The 12,615-nt window shown below is 38.0% G+C and overlaps 1 protein-coding gene and 1 long non-coding RNA gene across 6 annotated transcripts; one reads left to right on the forward strand and one right to left on the reverse strand.

Annotated features, from left to right (window-relative positions):
* Nucleotides 1-1,319: 1,319 nt before the first annotated feature.
* Nucleotides 1,320-6,946, reverse strand: LOC117590582 (ATP-binding cassette sub-family D member). The gene is made up of 9 exons (XM_034283338.1): nucleotides 6,809-6,946; nucleotides 4,042-4,683; nucleotides 3,876-3,974; nucleotides 3,052-3,191; nucleotides 2,822-2,994; nucleotides 1,891-2,750; nucleotides 1,732-1,821; nucleotides 1,554-1,679; nucleotides 1,320-1,491 (listed from the first exon to the last, which is right to left on the reverse strand). The coding sequence occupies exons 2-9, from the start codon at nucleotides 4,650-4,652 to the stop codon at nucleotides 1,392-1,394; spliced, it is 2,199 nt and encodes a 732-aa protein (XP_034139229.1). The 5' UTR covers nucleotides 4,653-4,683; nucleotides 6,809-6,946; the 3' UTR covers nucleotides 1,320-1,391.
* Nucleotides 6,947-7,265: 319 nt separating this feature from the next.
* Nucleotides 7,266-12,398, forward strand: LOC117590588. Of its 5 annotated transcripts, none has more exons than XR_004574309.1 (5): nucleotides 7,266-7,370; nucleotides 11,205-11,542; nucleotides 11,603-11,786; nucleotides 11,879-12,210; nucleotides 12,264-12,398. It is a non-coding gene; the product is annotated as an uncharacterized LOC117590588 (long non-coding RNA). The 5 variants fall into 5 exon arrangements; XR_004574310.1 differs by having other exon boundaries at nucleotides 7,347-7,361; XR_004574311.1 differs by lacking the exon at nucleotides 7,266-7,370 and having other exon boundaries at nucleotides 11,011-11,328; nucleotides 11,379-11,542.
* The last annotated feature ends 217 nt before the right edge of the window (nucleotides 12,399-12,615 follow it).

Raw genomic sequence — 12,615 nt, forward strand, 5'->3', positions numbered from 1 at the left:
AAAATGAGCAAAACATAAAAAAAACAGCTAGAAGGGGCCTGGGTTGCCATCACAAATGAATTTTATGAAATGTCTGGTTCGATGCAGCAAAAATGTGTCGAGTAGTGTTATTCGTCCAAAACTTCTCAATATCCTCTTAATTTTTCTAGTATTACACGAAGTCCACAACGAAGTATTTTGTCATGGAAAACTCTTTATTTTGGCTTATTGATATTTAAAAAAGAAAGTTTAAATTAAAAACCAAATTTTATAAGTACAAATTAAAAGCAGCATTCAAGGAAAAATATGTCAATGTGCGCTGCTTTAAATCACAGTACTCCCAAATTATGAAAGTAAGATTGTTAAAAAGAGTGAATATTATATTCCTGAGATATCAAGAAACGAGAAGGGACGCGTCACAACTTTTATACCCGACACTCAGTACTACATCTGTACCTTAGCTATTATTTGTCAAATTTTAAATTTTTTCCTCATCTGTCATCTACATCTACAACACTTCTCACGCCAATACGCTCCTTTAGCTCGCCCCCCTTTCCTAGACCCGCACACTGCAAACTCGCGGCAAAGGCAGAGGGACGGCAGAGGCAGGGGCCGAGTGAAGCAGAAGCAGAGTGTGAATGAATGTGAAAAAAAATATATATAAGCTGCGGGACGGGGTGGGTATAGCCCCTGGAAATTAATTTCTTCATTGTGGCTATAATCCAATCCAATCGGATCCCAATTTGGTGATCTGATATCTATGGTCATTCCCTACGGAATGGCGTTTTTAGCTTTCTTATATCTTCAAAATTGTAGCTTTGGGAGGTTTTAGCCCTTTTGCGGGGTCGGAAGGGGGCGGGGCTCATTTTTGCAATACACTTGTAACAGTGTGAGCATACAGTAGTCTGGATGCAAAATTTGGTGGTTCTAGCTTTTATGGTCTCTGAGATCCAGGCGCTCAACAAGACGGACGGACAGACAGACAGACAGACATGGCTCTATCGACTCGGCTATTGATGCTGATCAAGAATATATACGCGGTCGGAAACGTTTCGTTCTGTGCGTTACATACATTTACGCTTCGAGTACCGGGTATAAAAAGAAATACCCACAAAGGACTTATACCGGTATATGATAAACGGACCTTGCATAATTTTGACATGACATGTGGAGTATAAAACATGTAGATTAAGCAGAGAGAGACTAAAATAATGTTGCACTGACCTTTATGTCAGTTTTTTATGTGTATTTTTATGTTTTCGATGCGGTCTCACTGCTTAGTTATTCTTTCTAAAATGTCAATTTCTCCGACAATGACAACAACAAATAAAAAGCAGATCTTTTAGCTTAAAAACGACAACTTAGTTAAATATTTATATGTAACTATACATGTAAAATACTTAAAACGGTAGTTAATGAAGGAACTGTTCTTTCTGCTGCTCATTTAAATCCATTTTTCTGAACCGCCAGCTTCCCAGACCGTCAAACTCCAAAATGTGTGTGTGATATTTCCTAATTTATAAAGAAAAGGAAATTGTATTCAAGACACAAATCGAGACACTTTAAGATCTAACCATAGAGTCGGTCTGTGTGTTATTGTCAGAAGAGTTATTCCCATGCTTTTTGCGATTTCATATATCGAGCTCTCAACGTCTATAGAAACTGCGCTGGTACATTCATCAAGGAGAGCGTAACGTGGTCTAAGAAAGAAAAGACTTTACAAACGATTTTTCTTGCGTAAATTATTCTTACTTATGATAAAATAAGCGAGCTATCGCCATGCGTTGTTTTTCTCCTCCAGATAGAATGTCCTTCCAATCGCGAACAACATCAAAACTATCACTAAAAGTAGAATACAAAAATATTATTGTAAGTAGTAAAATCTTCACGAATGATATAAGCTGTTCTTACCGTTGCGCAATGTGCTCAAGGCTAACCATTTTTAAAATTTCTTTAAGCTCATTTTCTGTTATGTTCTTACGTTTCATATCTTCTCGGGTATCGGGGTATATTATTTGGTCACATAAGCTGCCAATGGACATATACGGACGCTGCGGTATATAGAACATGCATGGTTTATCTTCCACGGGCCGTGGAATATGCAATTCCCCCGCATAGATGGGCCAAAGTCCACTTAATATACGGAATAAGCTGGACTTTCCACATCCATTTGGACCTGTTATTAGCAAATGCACACCGGGCTCGATGCAAAGCGTTAGGCTTGGTACAACTATATCACAGTTGGGTGTCACTACTGGAACTGCTCGTAGAGTGATGGACATATTTCCGGGATCATCCGTATAAATAATGCGGCCCTTAGCAACAGGTTTGCCATCACGAAATTCAATGATACCATTCATCTCATCATTTTCTACCACTGTTGCCTTACAATAGACTCCCTGTGCGGTCTCCTCAAACACATCCATCATTCCAGCTACTCGGTAAGTGTAACCAGCAAGGGCAACAATCTCCTTATAAGATGACATTAATCTTTCAATGGCGTCCGCTGCAGAAATTAGTAAATTTCTGGCTGTTGTCAAATACTGAGTGCGCTCGCTAACATTGGACTCAGTGGCAGAAGATTCAACAAGAGATGGATCACCGGTGCTGCCTGTCAGAATAGGTAACGAAACCATAATCATTCCAGTACCAGACCAGACGTACTTCATAAAAAATTGTTCGAGCATTATAAACCAAAGTTTTTGGCTAAAAATGTTGTTCATTTGATTGACAAGGCGATTGTATGCCTGCCTTAACTGCTGCATCTCCACCTAAAAATTAATTTAAAAGTTAAATTTGTACTTGAATTATTTTTAAGAATTTTTGGAAAATTCGAACTGACCTTATGTCCTCCGTAGAAGGCGATTTCTTCAGCATTTGTTATGATGCGAGAGTGAATATGTCTAAGATAACCATATCGGTTTGCCTCTTCCGATACCAGCTGTCCAAACTTTGGTGAGACAATCCTTAAGATGTGCGCGGTTAGGGCAATAACACTTACAGACAAAGCCGGACCTGAATAGTGAGATATAATATGTTATAAAGGCTTTGACAAAAGAATAATCTATTAACCTGTTAGGATATTCGCTTTCATTTTTCTGGAAGACCTCATTAATGCTAAGCCAATTAGCATCAAGTCGAAACAAGGCTTAGTCAGGCTACTGTACAAATGAGCCACAGAACTAGCAAATACGGAAATATCTTCAGTGAGCCTATATAGAAATCGGTAAAAAGAGTAAAGGTAATAATAACGAGAAGGGACGTGTGAGACGCTTTTTACGCGTCAGAAGTTTTATACCCGGCACTCAGTACAACATCTGCACCTTAGCGGTGTTTTGTCAAATTTAAAATTTTTTCTTCATCTGTCATCTACATCTACAACACTTCTCACACAAACACGCTCCTTTAGCTCGACGCCCTTTCCTAGACCCACACACTGCAGACTCGCGGCAGAGGCAGAGGCAACGCCCGCACAAAAACAAAACAAGTATAGATATGCCCATTCCCTACGGAATGGCGTTTTTAGTTTTCTTTTATCTTCAAAACTGTAGGTTTGGGAGGTTTTCGCCCTTTTGCGGTGGCGGAAGGGGCTAATTTTTGAAATACACTGGTTTCAGTGTGAGCATACAGCAGTCCGGAGCCAAAATTTGGTGGCTCTTATAGTCTCTGAGAACTAGCCGACAAACAAGACGGACAGACAGACATGGCTCTATCGACTCGTCTATTGATGCTGATCAAGAATATATATGCTTTATGCGATCGGAAACGTTTCCTTCTGTGCGTTACATACAACCGTTATTCCCCACAAATAAAATGTGCCCTATTTACTGTTCGAGTACCGGGTTTAAAAATAAACATATCGAATAAAAATGTTTTAAATTAGATCGAAAACTCACCTATGATCCGCATTTTCGATACGTCCGTCCAAATTTGACACTCTATAGTAGTTTTGATTCTTGAAATATAATCGGTATGAGTGACGTACCAAACGAGTTCTAAAATAAATAGTTAAGTGGAGTTAAGAATGGAGTTGAACTCTCCATACACCATTTTATTATTTACCGGAAGGCGAGTGAGAGTTTACTTTCCAGAAAACGTATCATTGAATTCACAAATGTAGCGGGAATAGCAATACCAAACCATTTAAGCAGAACTAGAGAAAACTGCTTAACGTCTTTCCGCACTATAAACTTAACAAGTGCACCCTCTAATGCGGCTACATAAATACTGAGGAAGGTGCGGGAAATTAAGCAAAACGTGTGTATGCTGAGCAAGCCTGTCTCGTAGCACAGAGTATTAGGTATCATAATCTTGACCAGCATTCCCAGTTGCTTTAAAAACTCTTTATTTAATCCAGGCTCGATCATTTGCTTATTGGTTTTGTTTTTTAATTTCTGTGCCACCAATAATTTTTCAGCTTCTGCCAGCTTCAAATCTTCATCGGAGCCATCTGTTGCTGATGGAGTAAGAGCCCCTGTGCTGCCTTTTGTTTTTCCCGATAGAATCTTTCTTGGGGACTGTGATTGCGTATTTCTTACATACGGAATTGTGATTTTAATGGTGAGAGCTACTATTGCACTAGTCACGAGGACGCAGCTAAATGCGTGCTTTGAAAGTCCATTCTGTTCACATTTTTCCGCTATGCGGTCAACGTATTTGGATAGAACGGTCATATTTGCTCAAAAAGTAATAAGGCTGGGGCGTCTGCAAAAAATGTATCGAAATATATAACAATAATATTAATAGAAGATAAGCACGCTTCGAATTCCGAAGCTTTTTAAAACCCTTGCGCATCGATCTTCCTTTGCCAGGCGTAACTATAAAGAATTTAATTATCTTCAGAAGAATAACGCTTTTCCACGTACACTTGTTTTCCAACTGATAGTACCTACGGAAAATTCCTATCAACGTTTAGGTATGAAAATCCAACTTTAGAGACTCCTAAATTTGCGGGTGACAGTTATTATCAATCAAAAGTAACAGTTTTGGCTGTAAAACAAAAAACTACGTAGAAACCTGAGCCTGCCTGAGTATATTTGTATGTATGTGCATATGTAAATATTTACTTTATAGGTTGTGAGCTTTTATTCTCCCTTTTTTAATCACGTTTAAAAAAATGGTTGCGAAACAAGTATTAATCGTTTCGGTTCTGGATCGCACAAAAAAATTAGACATTGCTGATCAAAATAGTCTATCTACCAAAATATAATCCATAATATCTTTGCTGTCATTCATGTTTACTTATGCATATATGTATAAAAGTCAAGTGCACAAATTATTAATCTGAGTATCTTACAGTTTGGTTATTTACTATGGTATGTTTAATATGTATGTACATATATCTAGTAAAAATATCGAGTAGAGCGTTACAATCGTTCCACTTTTTTTCGTTCAGTAATATTGTCGAAAAATCTGATTTGGTTGAGGCACACGACGAAACCTTCACACATGTATGTATATTAATGGAAAGAACAGTTTTTCAAAGAAACTTTTAATAGTACAAATTAAGGACTGTCGCTGTCATTCGTATCCGTTGCTGTTTGAAGCAGAACTAGTCAATAGAATTTCGAATGTCTTGCTTAAGGCCACGTTATGTTGCTTCGCTTCAACATTTGATAACAGACACTATACAATTTTCTTATAAGTCGACCGCCGGGCGATTTGGATTTAATTAATCTGCTGGTCGATTTTAATTTATTCGTTAAGGAAGAAAGTCAAGACTTCTTATATTTACATAAACACATAATGTGTACAAATTGTATGCAACTGTTTCAATTGATTTTACAGATGGTATTAGTAAAAACGGATTAAAAATACATATGATTTATATATAACTTTGTAATATTTGTAAAATATTTTAAAACATATTTATGTATGAGTGTAAATTAACTTTATGACTAATAATATAATTAATAATGTAATGATAATAATGATCTAAGTTTGTAGAGGCCAAAAGTGTTGGTTTCCAATATAATGCCTATTCGATAACGTATCTAACACAACGCGGCTCACCGCACAATAATGGATTGTGGATGGCAGCAATCGTAATTTCAGATTAGCCGACGGAAGTCGATAGATTATCAGTTGCAAGAGGACTTTGAATCTTGTGTAATCTGCGTATACTCTTTATATTTCCAATTAATAGCTGATCTGAACTTTGGAATTATAGGCATGAGACATGTCTACATGTTCATATGTAACAATTTATGTAACGTAATTATACATATTTACATACAAAGGTTACATTCTAAGATGTATGGGTGATTTTCAAATTACAAGGCCCATTCAAATCTCATACAAAGCTTTTCATGGCTGCCCGATCAGCTGTTGTTTAATCATACATGTATTTACAATCAAATTCACGCATGTACATACATATGTACATATGCATTTTTTCACGCACGCTGTGACACTAACTTTTTCTAAAATCTTACGAATTTCATACACACGAATGTACATAAAAAGAATGGGATTATTATGGGAAATACAAAAAATCATAGAACATAGTTAACATTTCCTGGGTGCATGCATTTACTTTCTTATGTATGTATGAGCAAGAACTTGCAATTTAAGACACTTTTCGGATAAGGCTTAACGAATCAGTTGTGTTTTTAATATAGGCGATTATATGCACATATGTACAATTGAATGTAAAATAATAATTAAAAGGCCTGGTAAATAGGCTGGTATTTGACGTACATAAGTATATTTGTATATGTACACAAGTATGTAAGTGTGTATATAAAAGTACCCAACTAAAGACTACCGAAAAAACTTAACTTAAGGCGTAATAGTATTTTATCTTCCTCACAAATGAATGACACTTTACCAAAGTCAGCGGAATGAGCACCGAAGAAAATATCAGTTTCACGAACTTGTTGCTTGTAATACTTATAAAAGAAAAATTTTAACAATAGTATAAAATAGACACGAGATCCCGTCTGCAGGCATATGCATGCGGAAAACAATAAAAACACGACCAAGCAACAAAAAAGCTCAAAGCTTAATGTACATACATACATATAAACTGAGTTTTTGTATGTGTGAATAGATTCGTACAGTCGTATACGTGCATGTATGTACATATTTGTGTGTAGCTCTTCCTCTATCTGGGTATTATGGTTTTAAGCAGATGTTGCTGTGTGAAAATGTACACATGTACGTACATAATACACAGACATACTGCAAACATTCTACTTACATATGTATATATATGTGTACAAACGTGTTTATTCTTAATCAGCTGTTTTCTGCTTTAGGTTGCCACAACCAAAAGTGTTTAAAGGTTATTTTTGGTATGAAGAAACTAACAAAATATCGGAAGAGAACACTAATCACTTCTCATGCTATTGCCTAAACATTTTGGATCATGGATATTTATGGTGTGTCAGGTAATTACACCTCCATGAAACTAATTATCTCAAATTATTTGGTTAAAACAAATTAAAACTTTATATGGTATAAATGCTTAGTGTTACACTTGACATACATATGTATGTATAAATAGTGTATATATGGATCTGTGTAAGCATACTCATATACACATGTAACTACATATTTCCATATGTATGTGCATACCTATGTAAATATGCATACAATTAATGTTATAATTGTATCACCAATCGATCTTAGTTATTGGGGAATTGTTACCAAATCTGTTGCCTAAATCGGACAGTCTACTACAGTCTACTAAGCAACGGTACGATTTTTATATCCGATTTATAGTCGATTGAGCCACGTCTGTCTGTCCGTCCGTCTGTCGATCCGCCTTGTTGAGCGCCTGGATCTCAGAGCCCATAAAAGCTAGAGCCACCAAATTTTGCATCCAGACTACTGTATGCTCACACTGTTACAAGTGTATTTCAAAAATGAGGCGAAACCCTCCCAAACTTTGAAGATAAAAGAAAACTAAAAACGCCCTTCCGTAGGGAATGGCCATATCTATCAGATCACCATATTGGGATCCGATTGGATCATTATTATAGCCACAATGGAGAAATTAATTTCCAGTGGCTTTTGTTGTTCTTTTTACATTCTCTCATTCACACTCTGCTTCTGCTGATTTAACCCACCCCGTCTCGCAGCTTATACTTGTTTTGTTTTTGTACGGGCGCTGCCTCTGCCTCTGCCGCGAGTCTGCAGTGTGTGGGCCTAGGGAAGGGCGGCGAGCTAACGGAGCGTGTTCGCGTGAGAAGTGTTGTCGATGCAGATGACAGATGAAGAACAAATTTTACTGTACTGTAGCGTCCGTGTCTGTCGAGTCCGTTCCAAAGCCCATCCCATCTATTTCGACAGTTTCACATTTTCATCCCATGTTATTGTGTTTACCGAAACCTGTTTTAATCCGGAAATTCTTAGTTCCGAAGTTTTGGCAGATCGGTACACAATTTATAGGAATGATCGTTCGTCTCGACGTAGAGGAGGGGTTCTGGTTGCAGTAAACTCTTACTTTACGTCGGAACTTTTCATAGTCCAGGTTCTCTGTGTTATACTGATTCTTCCCGGCCAGTCTATTTATGTCACTTGCTCGTATATTTCACCGACTTCGGATGTATTAATATATGAGCACCACTTGTCCGACTTAAAAACTGTTTCTTCCTCGCTATCTGATAAAGACCATTTAATAGTTCTTGGGGATTTCAACCTGCCAGGTACTGTCTGGTCTTCGGTTAACGAGTCAAACAACCTTGTGCCCATGTCACGACATGATTTTATTGATGGCTTCTTAGACCTGTCCCTGTCTCAAGTTAACCATGTAAAAAACTCCTTGGGTCGATTGCTTGATCTGTGCTTTGTCTCGGATCCGACCGTAGCGTTGTTAACACGAGCACATCCGCTCACTATACCTGAAGACTGCCGATCCATCCCACTTTCGAAGTGTCGGTAGATATTGGACCTACTGTATCGGGTCGTGCGGGCAGGCTTTCTGAACGCGTACGCTGCTTTTCGTAAAGCCGAGTTTACGAAGCTCAATAACCTAATTAGGGATTTTGATTGGTCCGCTCTGTACTCGTGCACTGACGTCATTGAAGGCACAAACATTTTTTACAATGTACTTGACACCATTTTTGACACGTGTGTCCCACCAAAGAGTTATCCAGTCTAAAGAACCTAAAATCAAGACTATTTAAAAAATCTCAAGAAGTTGGTTCTCCCTCTTCTCTTTCTAGTTACTTAATAGCTCGGTCAAATTTACCAGTTCTTAATGCTCAATGCTATAGGAACTTCCTACTTCGATGCAGGATACGTTTTTCACAGGACCCTAAACAGTTCTACAGCTTTGTAAACAGTAGGCGTAGAACGTCCGCACATCCATCCTCGCTATCATTTTTTAATATGTCGGCAAACAATGATCAGGCAATCGCCGATCTTTTTGCACAATTTTTTCAAACCACCTATTCCCAGGAAAGCTACCCAGGTCATATGTATCCATATAGTTTACCAAGGTCGAATGGCATTTTCTGCCCTTTGTTTAATGAAGGCTCCTTACTTCATTAACTTCGATCAGTTAAGCCGGTATTTTCACCGGGCCCTGACGGAGTTCCCGGCTGTGTACTCAGGTACTGTGCCGAGTCTCTGTGCGGACCTTTGCTTAAACTATTCACTCTATCCATCCATTCTTCTAGCTTTCCCCCTATCTGGAAGGAATCAAAGAATCAAGAAAGGTAGCAAGTCTGACGCTAAAAACTATAGAGGTATATCTAAGTTATCCGCTATTCCTAAAATGTTCGAGAAATTTTTAACTCCACACTTGCAGCATCTCTGCAAATCACTTATATCTCTAGCTCAGCACAGATTTATACGGCGACGATCAACAACCACTAATCTTTTAGAGTTCACCTCCTTTGTCATTAAAGGATTCCAAGGTAACTTGCAGACGGATGTTATTTACACTGACTTCGGTAAGGCATTCGATTCTGTAAACCATTCTCTTCTTGCACAAAAGCTCGACCTTCTAGTTCTAGTTCCGACCAATCTGTTGAGATGGATTTCTAGCTACCTGTGTTCTAGGTCTCAAATGGTCCTTTTAAAAAACTCCTTATCTTTACCTGTTATGGTTACTTCTGGAGTACCACAGGGTAGCCATTTAAGCCTCTTACTTTTCACACTCTTTATTTATGACCTGCCTTCTGTATTAACAAAGTCTCGAGTACTTATGTATGCGGATGATGTTAAGCTCTGTGTCCAGTATAACGACATTTCATTTCACTCTCGCTTGCAATCTGATCTCAATAGCTTTCAGTCATGGTGCTGTGCAAATATGCTACACCTTAATGCCTCGAAGTGCAAAGTAATGACCTGACCTTTCATCGCTCCAGACCCTTACTGGCTCCTTACACCCTATGCGGTAGTTCTCTTGAGAGAACTACATTAGTTGATGATCTTGGTGTTAAACTAGAGCCCAAGTTAAAGTTTTCTGAACACATTTCTACCATGGTAAATAAACTTTTAATTAATTAAATTTAATTTAAACTAATTTACCATGGTAAATGTGCTTGGGTTTATAAAGAGGTGGTCAAAGGAATTTGTTGACCCCTAACGAAGACTCTCTATATCTCGCTTGTTCTCCGATTTTAGAATACGGCTCATGTGTATGCCCTTTAGGGTTTTATGCTCGGATTATAATTCCCTCTATCACATTATATCCTCGACTAACTCCCTTCCTCTTCATAAATCTCTTATACTAGCCTTCCTCTCCCGTAGTTAGTTTCATTTTAGCTTTGTCTTGTTTCTGCCGTTGACAATTTTGCTTGCTTAGCTATTGTTGCTCTAGTTTAGTTGTGTTTAGTTCTAATTTTCCTCGAATATTAGCCTAACATCTTTCTTTCCTGCATGCTCGCGTCATGCGGCAGCGCCCCTCGGGCGGTTGGGCGGGAGGCGGGCTGCGTTCTGCTGGGTTCCGCATGGGCCACTTGATGGTGCAGTCATTGCATATCAACGTCCAGACATATATGTATCAATATGTGAATGCATATGTGCAAACTTGTATTAAAAGTTGTTTTTATTTTTTCATTGTGGGTTGTAAGGAATATTATGATGCGTGGTCTGATCAATTCGATTTGGAAAGCAATGATACAGATTTTGAGACATCTTTAGAGCACGCCGAATTGGCGTTGCAGTATTTTTTTTAAAACCAATTCGACGAAGCACGAAATATTTTGCAACCATTAGCCGACATAAGCTTACATCATTCTTTAAGATGTGCAGTATTTTCTTCTTTTTAGGCTGTGCTATCCTTCGAAAATGTAGACGCTGCGTCGGCGAAAATAAAAAAAATATATAGACCTTTGTAAATTATTCCGAAAAAAGAATACTATAACGGAATTCATAGCCTGCACTTTCAAGAAGGTATTTATCCAGCGGAAAACACAATGTTTCATTTCCTAAGGCTTCTTCAGAAAAACTATTCCCAGCTTACAGACCAGGAATGCCATGCTGAGCTATGTTTAGCAGAGGCTCTATTGATGAACGCTCTCTTAATATTCATAATCTGATAATCTGATAATCTTGGTGGTGTGATACGCTGTAGCCTCAAAGTACGGCAATGCTATGGTGCTTTCAGGTAAGAGTGAGTAAACAGCGCTTACTATTTATATTAGCCGAACGTATCTATGCGCAACAGAGCATGTGAGCAAATAATGAAGTCTCGTGTGTGGATCTTGGACGCGGACAAGGACTCCGCGACGTCTAAAACTCATTTTGACAGTGGAGTGTACATGGGGTTTGGAACGTTCAACCCTATGATATCTATATTACCTGGACGTATACTAAAAATAATTAAAATCATTGAATTTTCGGGCAGCAAGGTATGTTTTTTTGTCAACCCTCCAGCTAAAGCATACTGGTTTTTTTTAGAGTGGTAGTAGTTCGTCACAAACAATTTACTCGTATAATTTAGCCGCGGTCAATTTGACGTGCAGAACACAGACGACTTCTGCTAGTACTAGTAGCGACCCTGACATAGAGGATCTAATGCTTGAAGTTCCCGCATTTCAACAAAGAATATCTGGTAAATCGCTACCAATGGATAAGTTTATGATTAAGCGAGCCATTCGTTTTGGAGCACAAAACGGAAATCTTGTGCCCCCGCTTATAGAATTAATGTATCTGTGGAATATATTAAAATTGTTTAAAGCGAAGGTGTTTATCACCTGACAAACAAGACGGACAGACGTACTCTTCGAGTACGGGGTATAACAATCAAGCCATTTACATGCTACAGGATACCAAGTATGCTTAACTCGATCAATCCTATAAACATTATTACCCAACATAATTCACAGAAAAAAGTTTTCGCATTATTCGTTAGAGCCTCGGCTGCACCTGAGGATACACATGGCGTTAATGAATTTAAATGATAATACAGAAGAGGAATTTTAAATTCAGGATTTTTTGAACTTTTTTTTATGCCTGGAGTATATAAATATTGTATTTATGTTGACAAAAATGTAATACACAGAAGCGTTTCCGACCCCACAAAGTATATATTCTTGATCAGCATCAATAATCAATAAAAAAATGTTTCAATAACCGAGTCATTATAGTCTGTCTGTACGTCCGTCTTGTTTGACGCTTCGTTTGACCATAAGAGCTAGTCACCAAATTTTGTGTGAAGACTCATGATATCACACTGAA

This window comes from Drosophila guanche, unplaced genomic scaffold (assembly GCF_900245975.1).
Source record: "Drosophila guanche unplaced genomic scaffold, DGUA_6, whole genome shotgun sequence".
NCBI classification, from domain to species: Eukaryota; Metazoa; Arthropoda; class Insecta; order Diptera; family Drosophilidae; genus Drosophila; species Drosophila guanche.